This window comes from Marmota monax, unplaced genomic scaffold (assembly GCF_021218885.2).
Source record: "Marmota monax isolate L192 unplaced genomic scaffold, Marmota_monax_Labrador192_F-V1.1 WCK01_AAM20220418_F8-fsc00091, whole genome shotgun sequence".
NCBI lineage: Eukaryota > Metazoa > Chordata > Mammalia > Rodentia > Sciuridae > Marmota > Marmota monax.
In genome coordinates this window covers 6,732,502-6,751,709 of record NW_026692434.1, presented here as the reverse complement: position 1 = coordinate 6,751,709, position 19,208 = coordinate 6,732,502, and the positions used below count along the sequence as shown (strand labels likewise).

Sequence of the window (19,208 nt, the reverse complement as noted above, 5' to 3'; positions counted from 1 at the left end):
ATATGATCTAAAAGGACACCAGTTTTATTGTATTGGGGGCAATCCTTCACCAGTAGGACCTCATCTTATTACATCAGCAATGATCTTATTTCCAAATAAGGCCATAATCTGAGGTGCTAGCAGTTAAGACTTTATGTTTTTGGAGAGGACACATTCAATTTTTCATAAGAGCTAAATTAGAAAACTTCTTAACCTTTATCATTTTTAACACACAATGCAATAATAATAATAATAATGGATAAGATAACCAGTTTTTAAAATGCCAGTCACCAGCTATCATCAGCCTTTGCTAACCAATTCCAGGCACCATGTAATCACCACCTTCTGAAATAAGGGGGTTCTATTTGGTTCCTAATATTGTCCAAATCTACCCATTAGTAATGATTTGGCAACTTGAGCTTGCTCACAGCATCCTTTCTGATATTTGAAGACAAGCATTTAAAATCCACACTGCCTCTTTTACCTGCTGAGTGTTGCCCATACTTTGATCATTCAACCTGACAACATTATGGCCATTTTGCCCCACATGGATTCCTATTGGGGCACCTTCTTAAATTGCAACACTGGTAACTTGTCCCAAAGCTCTGAAACACACAGACTATATTAGAACATGACTAGAAATTGGAGACATTTGCTTTTGTTACCAATGCACACTTTGTTGCCAGTTACTGCTGCCCTCATCCTGAACTCAGGTGTATGTTTGAACTTTTACATAATTGGGATAACATAAAAGGGAAGAAAAGCCAACTACCAATCAGAGGAAAGCATCATCCAAAGTTCTCTCATCACTCCTTCACCCTAGGGATATAAACTAGCATTATAACAGGCAGAAGAGAGAAAGCTCTGACTTGTGGCTCACAAGAGACAAAGGAAAAAAGGCAAAAGATAAGACTTGGAACTTGCTGATTTCTGAAAGGAAGTAAATGACAGGAAAAGAGAGAAAAGTGAGAATTTCAGAATCAAGAACAGAGATAAACTACAGGGTTGCTGGGGGTGGGATTGGGCCAAAAGAAAGCAGTGAGAGTAAATAAATCTCTCTTCTAGCAGGAAATGTCCTTGTGGAGACACTGTAAAGGTCTGGACAGTGAGGACTCATGCTCCTGCCTAAGACCAAAGCCCACACTCTTACCTACTGCAGTATCTGTATACAAATGTGTCCAGGGAACTATTGGCAGGATGGGCAACCAGGGTTCAATTTTGCATGAGTTGTGATGGGGCAGGGATTGAGTGTGTCAGAAAGAAGGCAGATTTCGATGACCGTATAGTATCTATACCCTGTGGCATGTAGCCCAGTCTCCCTAGACTTAGATTTGTGCCAGAGAGAAAGAGAGGGAAGGAGAGAAGAAGAGAGAAAGGGGAGAGATAAATAGAAGGTGGGGAGAGAAGGGAATCTACTGTACAAGGAGAAATTTTAAAAGTGGTTCCATTAAAAATTCCGAACATGAGGCATAAGCAACCCCACTCCTGAATCCAAAGGATAAAATATAGCAGAGTCAGGGAAACAAAATAAGGTATCAGCTGGAACTTCAGTCTCCAACAGCACTAGGATGCTCAAAGGGAAAAAATCTAAATTTGTAGACAGAACTCAATTTTGTAGGATTTTCAGATTCTTGCTGGTTGTCAACTGGAGTTTGTTCTCAGCTCCTAAAAGCTGTTCTCAGTTTCTTGCCACATGGGCCTCCAACATAGGGAACCCAAAGTATGACACTCATTTCTTCAAAGTCAGAAAATCCAACAAGAGGGGCACTGCAATCTAACGTACACCCAGTTATTTTTGCCATGTTCTATTGGCTGGAGGCAAGTTGTAGGTAACTCGAGGGGAGAGGGATACACATCAGCATGAATATTAGCAGTCAGGTTCATGAGAACCACTCTAAGTTGTCCACCTCAACTGCTTTAACCAAGATAAAAGTTGTCTCTCGTGTGAAGGAAATCTGAAGGTAGACAATTTAGGGTTGCTCCATCATGATCAGGGACCCAGTTTCTTCAAACTCTTCAGCTCCCTCATAATCCTTAGGGGTTGGCCTTCCTCCAGTGAATCAAAAGGTTGTGTCAGAGCTCCAGAGAGCCATTCACAATCCAGGTAGCAGGAGGAAGCAAAGCCCCTGCTCCCTGCAAAAAAATGAAATGGGGGGCTTACTCCCTTCTTTTTGTTATGATACATCTTGGAAGTATCACTCACATCTCAGATGACATCGCACTGGATAGAATAAGAGTTCTGGATTCCATCTAGCCGCAAAGTAAGCTGGGAAATATAGCTGCCATGCTGAGTAAACTCTAAACTCCAAAACTAAGGAGATGGAGGAGACAGAGTAGGATAGAGAAGTGGCAGTCTCTGCTACACTAGACACAAACAAAATGTGCCAGATAGGAAAGAAAAAAAAGAGAATCTCTTGTGACAGCCCTCAGCATCTTTGGGGGGGAGCATGAAATGTTCCTGGATGCTCCTGGGAAAGACTGGGAAGTAGTATTCTGCAGGCTGCCGGTCCTACACTATTTAGATCGGATAGGTAATGTTATATTCAGCATCCCATTTTATCCAAGCCAGTGAGGTCTGGAAAACTCGTTATATATCAATGATTCCCAGATCGCTGGCTTAACAATTTAGATTTAGAACCTAAACCTAGACTTGCTGAACTGCAGCTTCTATAATTAAGACAGGAATTTTTTGTGAAATTAACCTCTGTGGGGAAGTCTTATGATCAATCAAGTTTAGAAACTATCATCACAGACATTTATAAAAAATCACTATATCTTTTCCCTAGTCTCCAAGCTATGCTTCCTCAGCTTGGAATACAGATTTAGTGTTAATCTAAGTATCAGCCTAGTGATTCTAATGACTCTTGTTGTGTAAGTACCTTCGTCTATTTTCTGTTGCTATACCCGAGACTGCATAATTTCTAAGAAAAATTAGTTTATTTGGCATGGTTCCAAAGGCTGGAAGTTCAAGATCAGGACCTGTTCTGGTAGGGAACTCTACAGAATCCCAAGGAAGTGCCAGGAATCACTGCATGTGAAAAAGACACATGCAGAAGAGAGGGGGGGAACAGAGGGATGACAACCTGCTCTCAGAAGAATTGCACTAATCCCTTCATAAGGGTGGAGACCCCCAAACCTAATTCCTTCTTAAAGGCCCCACAACCTCTCAACACTGTTTCATTGAGGATTAACCCTCCGTGTTGGTGGGGACAATCCATAATCAAACCATAGCAGGAAGGATGCATTAATCATATTAGTCATTTAATTGGCATTAGCAGGTAAGCTAGAAGTACCCAGTAACACTTAGCTAGAAGGTTTTTCAATCTCAACACTTTTGATTTTTGGGAGCAAACAATTCTTTATTGAAGGGGGCTGTTCTGTACACTGTGGCTTGTTTACCAGCATCCTTGACCTCTACCCACTAGAAGCCAATAGAACTATCACCAGTTCTGAAAAACAAAACTATCCATAGATATTGTCATCTGAGGGCAAAATCACCCCAAGAACCACTATCCTTCATCATTTTACAGGAGCCCTGAAAATTTGTGGCAATAAATAAGGTTGAGTAGGAATCAAGAATGTGTACTTGGAGTATTGCACTCTGGATATGATAGTCCATGCCCCTGTTTTCCTATGTGTACATAAACCACTTTATTTCCATATAATCAGTCCACATTTTGTATATCACCCCCTTCTCCACAGACCCCACCCCAGCACATAAAGCAAAGAATGAGGAGAAAGGTGAAGGAAACTGGTGATCAAATGTCTTAAACCTCACTCATGTTAACCCCTTGTAAAATTAATGCTTACTCTAACCTGCCCTCAGACATTCCAGATGGCATAATTAATAGATTTAAGTAAGGAAGATGTGCTATAAACATGTTTTGAGCTAAAATAAAAAGAACACAGATAACAAAGAGGTGGTAATTTTTATTTTTATTGATACATCATGATTTCCTATTAAGTATACATAAAAGGGTGCAAGTAACAATAACACAGCATTCCAACATTTAAAATAAAAACTTTTTTAATCACCTTGATCTATATATAAAGCTTTACTTCCTGGAAAAATAATGTTTTATTGCAACAGTACTCTTCTCATATGTAAAACAGCTTCTCAAAGTGAGGGATTTACAAATGAAACTTTATACAGTTTCCTTTGTACAAAAAGGATCTACTTTACCATATCAACTGCACCCTACCAAAAGTCCAAAACCCAAAGGCTTGAAGGACCAAAATCAAGCCACGTCCTACTGACATTATCAAAGATAAATCCTAAAAACCTCCCAATGGAGCATGGAACTACCCTCTACCACCAATTCAATACCCTGGGCAGAAGATGGTAAGTGTTGACCTCATAACAATATGACATAGAAAGATTCTTAAACATAGCAACACATGTGCCAATATAATTCCCATAATAGAGACACACACATACCAATATAAGTGTCCTCTGACATGAGAAACTTGGAAATCATCTAAGAAATGTGTATTTTCCTGTGTTATAATTGGAATGAAAATGACAATATATTTAAGGAATGATGCAACATGACACTGGGTTTTGATGAGGCACATATAAACAGACCTCACTGCCTAGAAACAGTTTTAATGAAAGCCAATTCTTACTGGTATGTACTTAATTTAAAAATTACCTTTGCTGTTTAGTTTCTTGAAGAAAGTAGAATAATAGTCCTTGACTCAAAGTAATGATAAAAAAATATAACTGAACTTCAAATTCCTCCCAATGTGATTTAAGATGCTTAATATTAACATAAATATCTGAATAGGCAACAAGAAAATGTTAAGTTCGTAAAACTGCTAAGCCTTACTAAAGAGTGAGAATATGGGGAAATGTTAAATATACTCTTCTGCTGAACAGAGCTGTCTTCTGAAAATGTAAAAGGTTCTGGTGGTTTACCCAAGAGTGAGTCCACTTGTCTTAAATTTACAATGTGAAAGAAATTATGCACCCAACAACAGTAACTTGACCCATGGTAGTCACTTGGCAGACTCAAAACAATTGCTAACCTGGTGCTGAGAAATCTTGCCAAAGAGGTATTTACAACATATTTTTATAGAAATGAGTATTCAACAGTTCAATAAAGCAAATTACAAAAAGTTAGGTTGTTACAAGAGAACTCCAGATTATGCGAGCAGTCTAATAAGATCTCTTTAAAAAAAAACAAAAAACAAAGAAAAATCATAGTTCCAATTTTTTAATGTCATGGGACACCCAAAAATGTCAAATTAAATAGCTAAATTAAGTCAAAACAAAGTTAATTGACATTATATTGCCAATCTATTTATAATCATATTTAGCAAAAGCAGAAATAAAGACTAAATTCGTTTTTTATTTCCATATAATCAGTCCACAAAAAAAAAAAAAAAAAAAACTATACCCAGATTCAACAGAATTGACACAGGGAAAGTTGTGCCTTCAATTCTGAAAAATCCTATGTTTAGGACATGACGTTGCATAGATAAGAACAAACTATATACCTGCTTTATACCTGCTATATACCTGCTTTCTATATAAGCACATTGCTCCCCATATTATAACATAACTGAAATACTAAGCCCAAGATATTTCTTTTATAATATTTTGAAAAGCATGGTGCAGCAGAGAATATAAAAAGAGGAAGCCTTTTAATGATTGAGCACACTGTAATGGGCTTTCATTTCTTTTTTGGAACAGTAACTAAAGGCATTAAGATGGTGGGTCTGGATTAAGTGTTCTATTCTAGGACTTTTTGGCTATTAGTTATTCCCAACATTCAGTCTGTGCAACCACTGGCCAGACAAAAATGCAAGTGAGGTATGCTGGTATCTTAATAAGATTCCCAGGCAGTGGAAAAGATGAGATTAGTTCATATGAGTAAGTGAAACTGACAGTATTCTCAATTGACGAGCTTCAGCACAAGCAAACTTAAAGGTAAAATGAGTATTTTTAATATTACTACTCACAACATGTGAAGAAAATAGTCTGAGCTATTGGTTAATTATCATGACTATGTTCACACCCTTTCTCCTTATGTCTGCAGCCTTGAAACACTGAAGATCCAGCTCCATTGCCTGTAGTAGAAGAGGCCAGGACACCTCCACAGCCCACACGCTTTGAGGCTGTTCTAACTCATCCTTTCTCCTCCTCTTTCTCCTCCTCACTTTTAATATATTTATATAAAATGAGATGAGTTACAAGGTAACTTTTAACCTGAAAATCTGAAGTACTTCATATAAAAAGTATCTGAGTTCTAGTTTTTAAATGAACCTGTCTTCCAGTGGCCTTTCCATTCCTACTATATGACACTAGAAGTTCAATGTAAATTATTTACTGCAAAATGTAACCTTGGATAGTCCAAGGTTCCTGGGAAGAGCAGGAGAGGTGGACTTCCTTTGCCAGCACCCTTCCCTAACTTCATCCTAAGAAGAAGTCCCAGAGTATAAAGGCCAGATATCATCACATGGAGGCTCAAATATTAAAAGTACCACTTTTAGAACAGACTGTAGAACAGATTAAAAAAAAATTTCCACTTGAAAAGAAAGTCAAGAAAATTAGATATTTAATATTTAACTACCACTCTCTGAAGGTCTACTTTCTACAAATAGGATGCAAGCACTAAAATAATGATATCCAAAATATCCATGAGTAATATACACACATCCACTCCAATATAATTTCTTTAAATATAAGCATTCTTTTTAAAAATTAACTTTAAAACATATCTTTGCATACTTTGATTTTGATAAATTTATTTTTAAATAGCTGAAAATATTATAAAGCACCCTCTGGAGCCTATGGCAAGAATTTCACAGCACTTAAGAAAAAAGCCATGGAGTCAGGAGCAAAATTAAACCACTTCTCAGATTTACTTTTAAAAAATGCCTAATTTTTTTATATGTCTAAAATATTTCAATATATTTGAAAGGAAGAAAAGAAAGAAGAGAGAAGGGGAAATGAGGGAAGAAACAGGAAAAGGATTTTTCTTTAAAATTATCACCCAGAAAAAAGAAATACAACCCTCACAAAACAGGGTAACTAATGAACTAGGTGCTCAGAATTCAGGAATATTCTTAAAGATCCACAGCAAGCATCAAATGTCACTTGACAGCTGGCAGTCTGATGCTTAGACCTCTGAGCCTGGAAAAGTTTTTAAGGATCCCTGGCCAACATTATGGAACTTCAGATCAACAGTCATGTCAAGACTCTGTGGTCTTCACAAATCCTGACCCTTCCCCAGACCACAGGGAGGTCAGTCTGCTGTGGCTGATGTGCAGAGTAGCTGTGCCCTGGCTCAGATCATCTCCTGTCCTAAGATACTCTGGTCTGAATCACCTAAGGCACATACTTCAGTAATGAACTCTGTCCTGTCACAGCCAAGGTGTGGGGCTGAGGCCTGAGGGCAGAGCTCAGCAGCAGCACCCTTAAGAACAGTTTTCAGTATGTTCCTCACCCCTGAGCTTAACCTTTCTCATTCTCGCCAGACAAAAAGGAGAGCACAGGTAAAAAGTTTTGGAGTGGGAAAAGACCATTTAACTCTTAAAAATTCACTACCTACATTCTAAAAAGAAAGTAGTGTCCACTTAAAAAAAAAATGTACTGAGACCATGGGGCATGAGATGGGCAATAAGGTTAGGGTAGGAAGGACAGAGAATAAACTCTTCCTACAGTTTCCCAGGGAAACCCATCTTGAATACTAAAGCAAACTGTTAATGTGATAATGCTGAAGAACCTAGGTAATAATGATAATCTAAAATAACACTTCTATTGTGGAGAAAACAAACACTTCTCAAAACAATCCTAAAAGATTTCAAGAGGGAGAAAAAAGATACACAACTGCAATCATTTTGATCTTCTCCACCAAGGTCAGGTGAAGAAATCTATGCAATTCTACATACTAAGACCTGATGACCATCTCCCAAGTCCCACAGAAGGTGGGAAAAAATGTTTTTCAAATATGTCAGAGACAATATTGGATTATGAAAAAAATCATATATGACTTTTGGAAATGTTCATTTTACATGGAGTCCTTTAAAAATAAGTTACAACCAACATTGCAGAGAGAACAGAAGCATGACACAGGAAATAACAAGGATTGAAGAGTGATGAAGGGGGCCTAAAGCTCCATCCTCACAAGGATGGCAGCCCTGGACGTCTCCACAAAGGTCACAAGAGGACAGCTTCACTCTGGAGTTGTAACTTCTCACCGCCTGTCTCCCTGTTCAGAGAGGCAAACATCAGATTACACGTCTCCCTTGTTTAGAAACAGTGAATTTGCCAGAACATAAGAGCATTTCAATACACTTTTGTGAGTTTTCCATTCTTCACATCATTTTCTTTTTCTTTACAAGAAACAACTGAAATGCTCAAGAAAGGCCCAAACTGCAAACCAAATCCAAGAGAGAAACAAGGCATTCAGTCCAATCTATCTACCACCAGCAGTTGGCCGGTATTAAGAGAGAGCAAATGGACCACAGCTGCACACTACGGTCACAAGCAGGACTTTAATCTCTTTCTGGAACAGGAAATGTTTTAAACTGAGGATTGTTTAGCCTCCTCAACAGTTTATTTTAGGATGACATTTTCTATGCATTCAAATAAAATTCTAATCATTATAACAACTGAAAAAAATATTGGCCCTGGCTTTATTTTAAAATACATAAATAGAAAGGAAAGGGACTGAGGAACAAAATTGATCAAATTATATGGTTACCTTGTGTGCATGTACTAATATATAACAATAAATTCCACTATGATGTATACTTACAATTCACCAATAAAAGTGAACAAAAAAAAGTAATAATACTTAAGTATGTAGTGAAGTCTGTCTATGCAATGCCTTGTTCCAATGTTTTAAAACTTTGAGAACATAGGGTTAAAAACTATTCAATCTGAGTATAATTTATAGCACAAACAAATATTTTATAAACTATATAAAGAGTCTATTAGTTCTATTTATAGTGCTATATAGAGCACTATAATGAGCTCACTGCAAAACAAAACTGAGTTTTATTTTATGATTTTTAATAACAAAAAACATTATTTTCTAGTTTCTGTGTAATTGTTTTATAAATCACAAACCTGTTTTGGAATTTTTAAAAATGAATTGGTGGGTTTAATTATTCTTATCTTTCTCATAATCTCATTTTTCAATGGCATCCTCATAAATAGGTTGTTTTACACACACCAAAAAAATTTATATAGAAGGAATCTTTTTCATTTCTTAAATGCTTAAAATGTTTCCCGTGCACCTAAGAAACATTAATTGGGGGATTTTGCAACCAGGTTAAATAACAAAGTTGGCTAGCAAGGTACAGTCATTGGGTCTCTGTGGTGGATCTCATCTCTCTACCAGGAAAAAAGAGTGCTACTCCTGTTTTTGCAAAATATCCCGCCAAGGGTTTTCTCGTCTTCAATCCCAACAGGAGGAATAAGGCAAGAGAAAAACTCAGAAAGAGAGTCTTGAATACTCTGTCAAGCACTATCAAAACTTAAGTATATAGTGATCAAGTTCATTTTTTTAACATGTAATTATCTGAAACTACCTACCATAAGAGAAGGTTTATCCTTCTCATGCATTCTGATGATTGAGTGCTTATTCAGGATAAGACTCATTAAAATTAGAAACATTAGCCCAGAGATCCCACACTCACAGAAAGTCACTCTGTGATGAAAGTAGATTATTCACAATTAACTTGGGCTATCTCTAGGCCAGCTATTTTCACATCCTAAATTCCTATCATTTTATAAAACATTAATAGTCAAATCAAAGAAGTTATCTTCCAGTCTGTATTTTTCTCGATACACTAAGAAAAATCCTTTTATAATGCATAAAAGTTTTAGCAAAACATCAGTCCTTCCTTCCCAATGAAGAAACAACTGCAAATGTTCTTTCCTAAAAAGCTCCAACTTGACAGCAGGAGCCTGATGGAATAGAAGCTTGAAATAGAAGCAAAAATAAATAAATAAATAAAACCACAAGGTGATGATTCTTTCATCACCTTCTCCTCTGAAGTTTGTGATTATGAATTAAAAACCTAAAACATGCCGGGCACTGTGGTGCATGCCTATAATCCCAGTGGTTTAGGAGGTTGAGGCAGGAGCCTCATGAGTTCAAAGCCAGCCTCAGCAAAAGGGAGATACTAAGCAACTTAGTAAATAAAATACAGAATAGGACTAGAGTGTGACTCATTGGTTGAGTGCCCCTGAGTTCAATCCCAGTATCAAAAAAACAAAAACAAAAACAAATTAGCGAAAATGTCACTCTATAACATTTTTATGCTAAATGTTGTCATTAGCAATGATTGTAAATTATCGATCGTCTTCATTCAAATAGAAAGCTCACCTCCTAGAGGCCACCTCCTACACTTGCCCCCACTTCTTGTGAATAGAAGAATGATAACTGAATGCCTGGCTTCACTTGTAAAGTATTATGTGCCGCAGTCCGGCTGCAGCAAAATAACCGGGGGGTAACGAACAACTTGTGTAGATTGATACAGCAGGAGTGGGAGCCGTTTATTACAGGACAGGAGCAGTATTTATACATTCCACACAGCTTATCTAATTAGCATAAACTAGATACAGCAGTCAACCAATCAGGAATCTCCACACTTAATGGCTCGCTTTTGTTACTTCTCAAACCACTCCCTCTGGCATTTTGCCAGGCACCATCCAGACTTGTTTAAGAACTCTAACATTCCCCTGGCAAAATGCCAGGTGTTATTTTGACTTGTTTACAGACTCTAACAATTATGAACTCCAGACCACAACTTACTTGGTTCATAGTAATCCACTATGGATACAGAAGCATCTTGGGTATTTGAAACCTTAAAGTTTCTCACAGCAGGAATATCAATACAAAATTGGGTTTCATTTACCTTGAAAAATACAAAAAAGACTTTTAAGGGGTTATGGGTTGGCACACCATGTGTTCATAAAAAAGTAAGAGAGATCTTTTTCTTACCCTTTTAGGAAACAGAAACTGATATTTAGGGAAGACTTGTACTTACCATGTACTGCAATAAATACTTTCTATTAATTATCTTTTCTACCTTGTAAAGCAACCCTTACAAGTCAGGTATTGTTCTTAGTTCTATTTTGCTGAAAGGGATATTGAGAATTAGAGTTGTTAAGCAAACATTCAGCCTAAGGGTGCATGCTTCTGGGGACATGGTTCCTTATCCAAATCCTCTCTTTCAGAGAGTGCACCTGTCCTTTAATGATTCACAGAAGCCCCTCCTCCAGAGAGTTACCCTCAGATTATGTGGGCCACCTCATGCAGTAAGTGAAGCCCTGAGGTGGGGGTGCACGCCACAATTAGGTATACCCCTGATCAATGTGGAGTACCAAAGGCCCACCTCAACCGGGTGCAGTGGTGCATGTCTATAATCACAGATACTTAGGAGGCTGGTGCAGGAGGGCACAAGCTCGAGGCCAGCGTGGAAAACTTAACAAGACCCTTTCTCAAAATAATGAAAAGAGCTGGAGATGTAGCTCAATGGTAGAGCACCCCTGAGTTCAATCCTCAGTACCACACACATACAAAAGGCCAGCCTCCCTCACTCCAGGAGGAGCAGTTTATGCCAATCTGACAAACAATGTCAGTTAAGAAATCAAAAATTAATAAATTCCTTCAAACATTCATTATATACCAATAGCAGTAAATGAAAAAAATTAAATCAATCAGAGATTATTGGGCACTCAAATTAAAACATTAACAAGCACATCAAAGATGCAAGACAAACTCCAGAAACAATTACTAAATAAAAACTTTAAACTTTTTTTTAAGTTCCAAATCAGGTCCATGGCTTTCAAGCATAATTTAATATAAGAAAATTCCTTAACAGCAAAGTAACTTAAAGGCTAAATTAGCTTTAACAGGACTTTAATCAGAGTGATTTCTGAAGTGCTGAAACAAAGAAGAACATTCAGGATCTAGCTTTTTAAAGGTAAATATTTAGCAATATTTAGTATATTTCTGACTCATACTTAGCAAAACTGGAATAAGAAACATATGGGTTCCTCCCATGTAACATGCAATCCCAAGAATGCTTAGAAATCAGTTTCAGTTCAACCTCTGAGTTTCATATAGATGCTAGAAGAAGAGAAAAAATTCACATACCAGCAATTTTGAAACCTAACAAGTCAAGGCTGGAATTCCTCCCTGACCTCTTCCTGCCATGATTTTTACTCTTATCTTTGGATCAGTACCACTCAGACAGCAATGGAAACAGTTGCATATAATTCTTGGTGTAGACCAAACCTCTGACAATATTCTTCTATAATTTAAGCACCTTTTTGTTTCTTCTTGATGTTGGGTATAGAATGTAGGGCCTCTCACGTGCCAGACAAGCGCTCTGGCCCTGGGCCACATCCCCAACCCTAAGCACATAACCTTTTAAGACAGGAATAATAATCACTTAGAGATTTGTTAAAAACTTCACAAGAGCATTTTAGAACATGTAATTAAAGCTTTCATCCTCAGCATCTGAGCAAGTATGTTTAGCAATTCCTGAAGATAGAGGGGTTCTCAAATTGAGATCTGGTCTGAATTTCTGAACTGATAAGATGGCAATCTCTACACATTTTGCATCTAACATGAAATAATGATTTCATTATCAAGATCTTCCTCAGGCTCATCATTAATAATAACTCTAAACTAATTTTACGGTGATGTCTTTTTAATGTCCTTTAACATGGTCGTCATGTTAAAATCATTCAGGGACACAAAAAGCCAAAAGAATAATGACTTAAAGAAAACATAAGTAAGAAAGACTCTGTGTGTGTGTGTGTGTGTGTGTGTATTTCTGGGGATTAAACCTAAGGCTTCCCACTTGCTAGGCAAGCATTCTACCTCTGAGTTACATCCCCATTCCCTAAGGGAGATTTCCGAGCACAAAAAAAATGGTGACTTTATCAATAATTACCTTTTTGAAACTTAGGTTTTACTACTTACAGAATCTAAATAGAGGTTGAGCTTTCCATGATCATGTTCCACCTTCTTCACTGTCTCGCTTAGAGGAATTGCATCTGAAGGCACAGTAAAGCCACTAAGAAGGTTAACTTCCATAAGGGCCATGCCACTCCTATCCGGGCCCAAAAACCTACATCAAAAAAAAAAAGAAAGAAAGAAAGAAAAAGAAAAAAGGAGAAAATCCTTCAGGAAAAGCTATAAATTGTTAGGAAATGATTTTCAGACAAAAATTAAAACTGCAAAATATTACTCTAATACCATTTAAGTTCAAAAAAATGATTGTAGAATATTTCTGAACAGGTTACCCTTTTCCTACATGTGTAATATTCTTTCAACCATAAGAGTAATGCTAATACAACAATGAGGTCACTGGACAGATAGGATGAAATGTCTATAATCCAACAGGCTTGTGCTTTGAGGTTGTCACAAGTACAACGCACATCCTTTCGACAAATTCTAGTGGTGCTTTCAGTGGTGATTCCAAACTGTATGTCATTTTCACTTTCTCAAAAGTTAACAGCATCAAACTTTCCAGCTGAAAGCCCAAGACCTTTAGAGGAGACACTGCTTGACCACTTAGTGGCAGATGCCAACCAAGCCTGCAGGTTTTCTTCATCTGGTTTTAGAAAAAGAAATCTAGCAGGGAGAGGCTTTCCCCTTTGTTTTCACACACACACTGAGCACAGTACATGTTTTCTTGAGCCACCCTGAGAGATCTGCAAGCCTTGGAAAGCTTTATTGCACTGCATTCTTTCACCCTGTCACACCTCCCACCTCACCCTTATAGTAACTCCCAGCTCAACACCACAGTGTGAGCATCAAAGAATCTGGGCACCAACAACATGTTGTCTCCTTCAAAATACATATTTTTTGAAAACAAATAGGTGGCAGAAGTTTTTCATCTGGAACAGGAGTTTCGTGTGGTTATAGAAAGAAGTTTGCCTCCAACACAAAAGGATCATAGTATTGTTAAGTTACTTCCTGTTGTCCCATTTTATGGCAAAAGCAAGAAGGCTGATTAGAAAAGTTTGCTTTTTAGAGCAGCAAGCGGATGCCTGCCAAACATGACTGATTGAAAAGCCATTCAATGCAACTTCTATTCTCAGCTGGCTCAGCACTCTGAAGCAACTGAAACCATCTGCTGGGCAATGCACTTAGCCAAAGTAGGTGCTATTGAAAACTTAGTAAGTGGATTGAAACCAGAGGAGTTTGCATGTGAGCAAAAATTAAAGATGAGAAGAACAGTTAATCTTTTTAGATGCTTAAAAAGTATAATGCAGATTATACTTTCACTACCTTGTCAAAGCACCTTGGTTGACCAAAGGCATTTGAAAGACTAGTTTACTAGCCAACGAAGAATTTGCTAAATTATCCTGCCCCACAGAAAACCTTGTCTGAGGTCACGTCTTAGACCCTGTTGATAGGAATAAAATGCCTGTATTATCAGGCAATATTTTTATAAAGTATCACTAAAAATAAAATTCAGTGCTTTTTATTACTGAAAATTATTATTAAATTCAATTATTTTTATGTTGTTTGTGTTTGATGTAATAGCTTTTCTCAGAAAACTAGCAGTTGCATTTAAAAGTCTTCATAGCCAGAACAATGGCATATGCCTGTGTAATCCTAGCTATTTGTGAGGCTGAGGCAGGAGTATCTCAAGTTCAAGGACAGCCTGGGCAACTTAGTGAGACCCTGTCTCAAAATAAAATAAAAGGACTGGAAATGTAGTTCAGAGGTAAAACATTTTCCTAGCATACATGATGCCCTGGGTTTGATCCACTGTTATGTAAGAAAGAAGAAAGAAAAGAAGGAAAGGAGAAAAGAAGGACAGATGGACCAGCTGACCTTTTATAAAACCTCCACTTTCACATGAAGACATTTCCTTCTTCAGGATCTAACTACCAATCAATGTCTGTTGCCCATTTTATTCCTCATACTGTATTAAGATTTAAAATCCTGCTTCCTTACATAAACCCCCATACAAACGAGGAGACCTCTAGCCAGGGATGTAGTTCAGAGGATGTAGTTCAGCTTGCCTACAGTATGTTCAAAGCCCTAGGTTCAATCCCCAGCACCAAAAATATAGATAAATAAATAAATAAATAGGTCTCTTCATGATCTGAATCATGGTTCTACTTCATTTCCTCATCTGTTTCTTCACTTGATGTCCCTGAGAGGTCAAATCCCCCTCTCACAGCTCCACAAAGCTCTTTTCTGACTTTTTCAAAACCACAATTTTAGACTTGCTTTGAGGATACTTTGTATTCATTTCTGCCTCCCCTTCCAAACAGTAAATTTCATGAAGGCAACCTGGTGTCTTTTTTTGGCTCAGCATTATATTCTCATGCCTGACTACTGACATACAGAAGAGACTTCACCAATATTTATAGAGTGAATGAATGAGTGAAAGAAAAAAACAGGGAAAATAATAGCATTTAGTGCATGGAGTAATTGAGAGGCCTAAATGAGATGCATGTAAAAACGTTTTGTACAGTGCCTGGCATATAGATTTGTGATAAATGTAGGTTGATTGTTGACAATAACAACAATTTGATGTTGTCATTCTTGAACAGAGACCAATTGCAAACCTAGTAAATAACAATAATAATAATAGGAGCCCCACTTCCTTCTTAGCTGAAAAGGAAGCCATTGCAGAGATGCTGCTTTTCCTAGTACAGAATGTCCAAGAAGGTAATGCAAGGTGCAAATATGTGACACTGTGTCCCAAAGTCATGAATAAGAAGGCCCAAAGATAGTACAAATGGTAGTGATAATGCAGGTGATTCAGGCATCGGTTGAACATCAGGACGAACACTTAGAGATGGCCTTGAGGAACATCTGGAAGCTCTGAACCACACCAGTGACCTTCAGCCCAACAACAAGCTAAGTTCAATCATAATGGTATGGGATATTTGAAAAGTGCAGACAGCAATTCCTTGGTGTTAGTGCATCCTTTCATAGTAGCTCCCAGCTCACACCAAAAAATGCAGATGTAACAGGAAAGACTGAGAAGGAAGAACCTGCAAAGCCTCTTGATTCAAGAACTTTTCTCAGAGTTGTTCTCAAACTTGTGTGTGCATTAGTATGACCAAGAAGCTGAAGAGGCAGCTTCACAGCCTTACTGTGAAGTCAGCAGTTCTGAGGTAGAATCTCTTTTCTTATGACTTAAGACCCTCAGATGCTCTGGATACAAACCCATCTAAGAATTACCTCAATTAAGTACTTCCAGACAGGTTCTAATTATCCAAGATGCAAATCTAAACTGGAATATTTTCAGTGCATCTAAAAAAAACTTTTCTTCATTGAATGTGCATGCTCTTATAAAGTTCAGGGTCAAATGTATAAAAGTTAAATGGAGCAAAATATGTTATATGCATTTATGAAATGTCAGAATGACATTATATATATATATATATATATATATATATATATATATATATATATATATATATCACTAATAAAAAACAGACTAAAAAAGTATAAAAAGTTAAGGTTAAATCTGAACCTGAAATGAAATTATTTTGACAGAAAAATGACTTAACAGCAATAAATATTTTGGAATGTTAAACATGACTGGTTAAAGTTTTACTAAATTAGATTTGAATTTTATTGAATTTATATATATTTTTATATTCTAGTATGTTATAAAATACAACAAAAACTTGTGAACAATTTCTGGACATGTCTAAGAAATGCTGAAAACAATCAGTAGTACTTTTAGTCTGTAATCTGAAGTCATAATTACATAACTGAATTCTTCATGAAATAAAAGTCCCTACATATAGTTTGATAACTATACATAATTAAATCTTCAAATCTATTTTTAAAGAAGAAAAAGAAAGAAGAGGAAGGACCTAAAGAGATACCTACCTTGTACACACATTCAAATTCACATGATTGATATCATCTTTATTATCTTTTACTTCAACATCTAAATCAAAGCCTTCTTGCTTTTGGGTAGAACTTTTTCTTCTAAAAGACCCTGAATCTTTCACATTATAAATAACATTGAACTGCAATAAATAACAAATTAGCAGAAATAATAAATTAGCAATATATTTATTAACAATCAATTGCCATCATTTTACATTCTAAATATTAGCTAATGATTCTCTTTGGGATAAACCAAAAAGATTTGTAACCTTCACAACTAGAAAAAACTCATTTCACTGGCCAATAATTATTACAAAATATTATTTAAAAATTATTTTTAAAATTGTAGGTAAGGGTGGGGTTGTAGGTCAGCGTTAGAGCATCTGCCTATCATGCACAAGAACCTAGATTCTATCCCTAGTACCAAAACAAAGGAAAAAAAATCTATATCAAAAATTTTAGGTAATATTCCAAAGCAAGCACCATAAAACAGTGTATAATATTCATGGGATATTGTTTTTATAAAGAATATAAAGCACACCCTTGAGAGGAAAGGGTGGAGCTATCTTCTTGAGAGTTTTATCGAATTTCTAACTTTAACACCAAATGGAATGTTTTTCACAAACTGGAACCAAAAAATCTCTCAGTAAGATAAATGAAAACTAAAACATTGCCTGTTCAGCTGCTGGGGATTCTTTTTCATGATATAATGCTTTTCAAAGATGATAAAATGATGGACTTGAAGTCAAATGGGTCTTTTACAGAACACAGTCAGTGCCCACCACTGATGTGAAAAGTGCTACGGGAATACTGGGGAAGTGTGAGGGCCAGTATCTTCCTCAAAGTGATCCTAAATCAGAAGTTTAGGAATGTACTCAAAATTTCCTAGGCCATTCTCATCCCAAGATGAAACAGAATCTACTTAATTGTTTTATTTCATCCACTTTTTTTACTACCAAGGTTCATAAAGCTGAATATTAATATGCAATATTATATTTTCTTTTATTTCTACACACATACACATACCCCTCAGAAGTAAACATTAGTGTCCTTCCTATATTTAGATACTTTGAAAAAATCTTCTCACTAAACTTCACTTTTCAAATCTAAGAGTTGTAGTCTTTTATTCTATCACAACCCAACAATCTTCCATCATATAATCATGTAATCTTCCATCTCTTTGATCATCCTGATTATCTTACTCTGGACATTCTCCAATGCTTTCCAAACTACAATAATTGATTATTAATTTTAAGAATAATTTTAATTATTGATTTTAATTATTCCTGGAGAAGAAGTTGATGGTTTCATAAAACTGGAGAGATGGTCTTTGTTATTTTCATCATGATCCTTCAGTGGCATGCAATTTTCCCTTCAGAGATCAATGTCATCAAACAAGGACTATTAGATTTTTCCACTGTGTCATAATTAATACCCATCTACAACTAAGTGTTAGGACTTATGTATGGATCACAGTAAAGCTCTACACTTCACATAGAACTCCAAGAGATCTTGCAGTTGATTTCCAACAGCTTAGCATTTTATTACCCAAAAGAATTTAACAGCTACTACAAATATAATAGTTTTCTGAACTCTTCTTCTTCCAGAACACAAGAATCTCAATATCCATTTCTGGGTGACCAACGTTTTTCCAATTATTTCCCTCCAGTACAAGAAGAGGCTATTGGTCATTTCTATTTGTTTTCCACATATTTATATAGACATGGGACAATGAACATTCTAAATACTAGGTACCACAGTTATCCCTGTGTCCTTCAAACCTTAAGTAACAAGCATTCGGTTTCAGTGATTCATCTATATTTGGCTTATCGAAAATGAATCCCAACAATTTGTTGATTTAAGCATACATAACTTTTATATTGTCTAAAATATACTGCAATATTTACATTGGCATTTACTCTTTGCTTTAAGACAGTTCAGGAATAAGAATTTTCCCATGGCCTTTGTTAGTAAAAATTAACAGAGATTATGTACTCATTCTCTTAATAATATAAATAATAATCTAAATAATTGTTTAAAATTATCAGGAAATTTCTAAATCATACCTGCTAATAAGCAAGGTATACCTGCCCTTGGCAGCATACCAGTTCTCTCAATTAGAATTGGTGTACTGATTTTTTTTGAAAGTACCATTTTTCAGTAATAGCCACTGTATTACTTTCTTGGCAAGTGTTTTGAGGTTGGTTTGGTTTTTTACTCATATGTATAATCATTTTCAATCCTATCAGATATTATTTGGGGTTCCAATGAGATGATTTTAAAGTCTGTATTATTTTCATGTATTTTCAGTGTAATGCGTATTCTAGTCAGTATTTTCATACTACTTCCAATTTACTGTAGCTCTGCTATATCACAAAAAGT

The 19,208-nt window shown here is 36.3% G+C and overlaps 1 protein-coding gene across 18 annotated transcripts in view; it reads right to left on the bottom strand.

Annotated features, from left to right (window-relative positions):
* The window catches only part of Cd109 (CD109 molecule), a 228,338-nt gene that overhangs the window by 54,444 nt on the left and 154,686 nt on the right, over positions 1-19,208 (bottom strand). For 15 of the 18 annotated variants that reach the window (XM_058578868.1, XM_058578867.1, XM_058578879.1 and 12 more), the window contains 2 exons: positions 16,824-16,966; positions 12,933-13,080 (listed from right to left, as the gene is read on the bottom strand). In XM_058578868.1, the coding sequence (XP_058434851.1) occupies positions 12,933-13,080; positions 16,824-16,966 (291 nt within the window). Of the gene's footprint in view, positions 1-3,889; positions 8,196-10,751; positions 10,855-12,932; positions 13,081-16,823; positions 16,967-19,208 lie in introns of those variants that run through there. The other 3 variants (XM_046443030.2, XM_058578882.1, XM_058578883.1) reach the window with 3 other exon arrangements.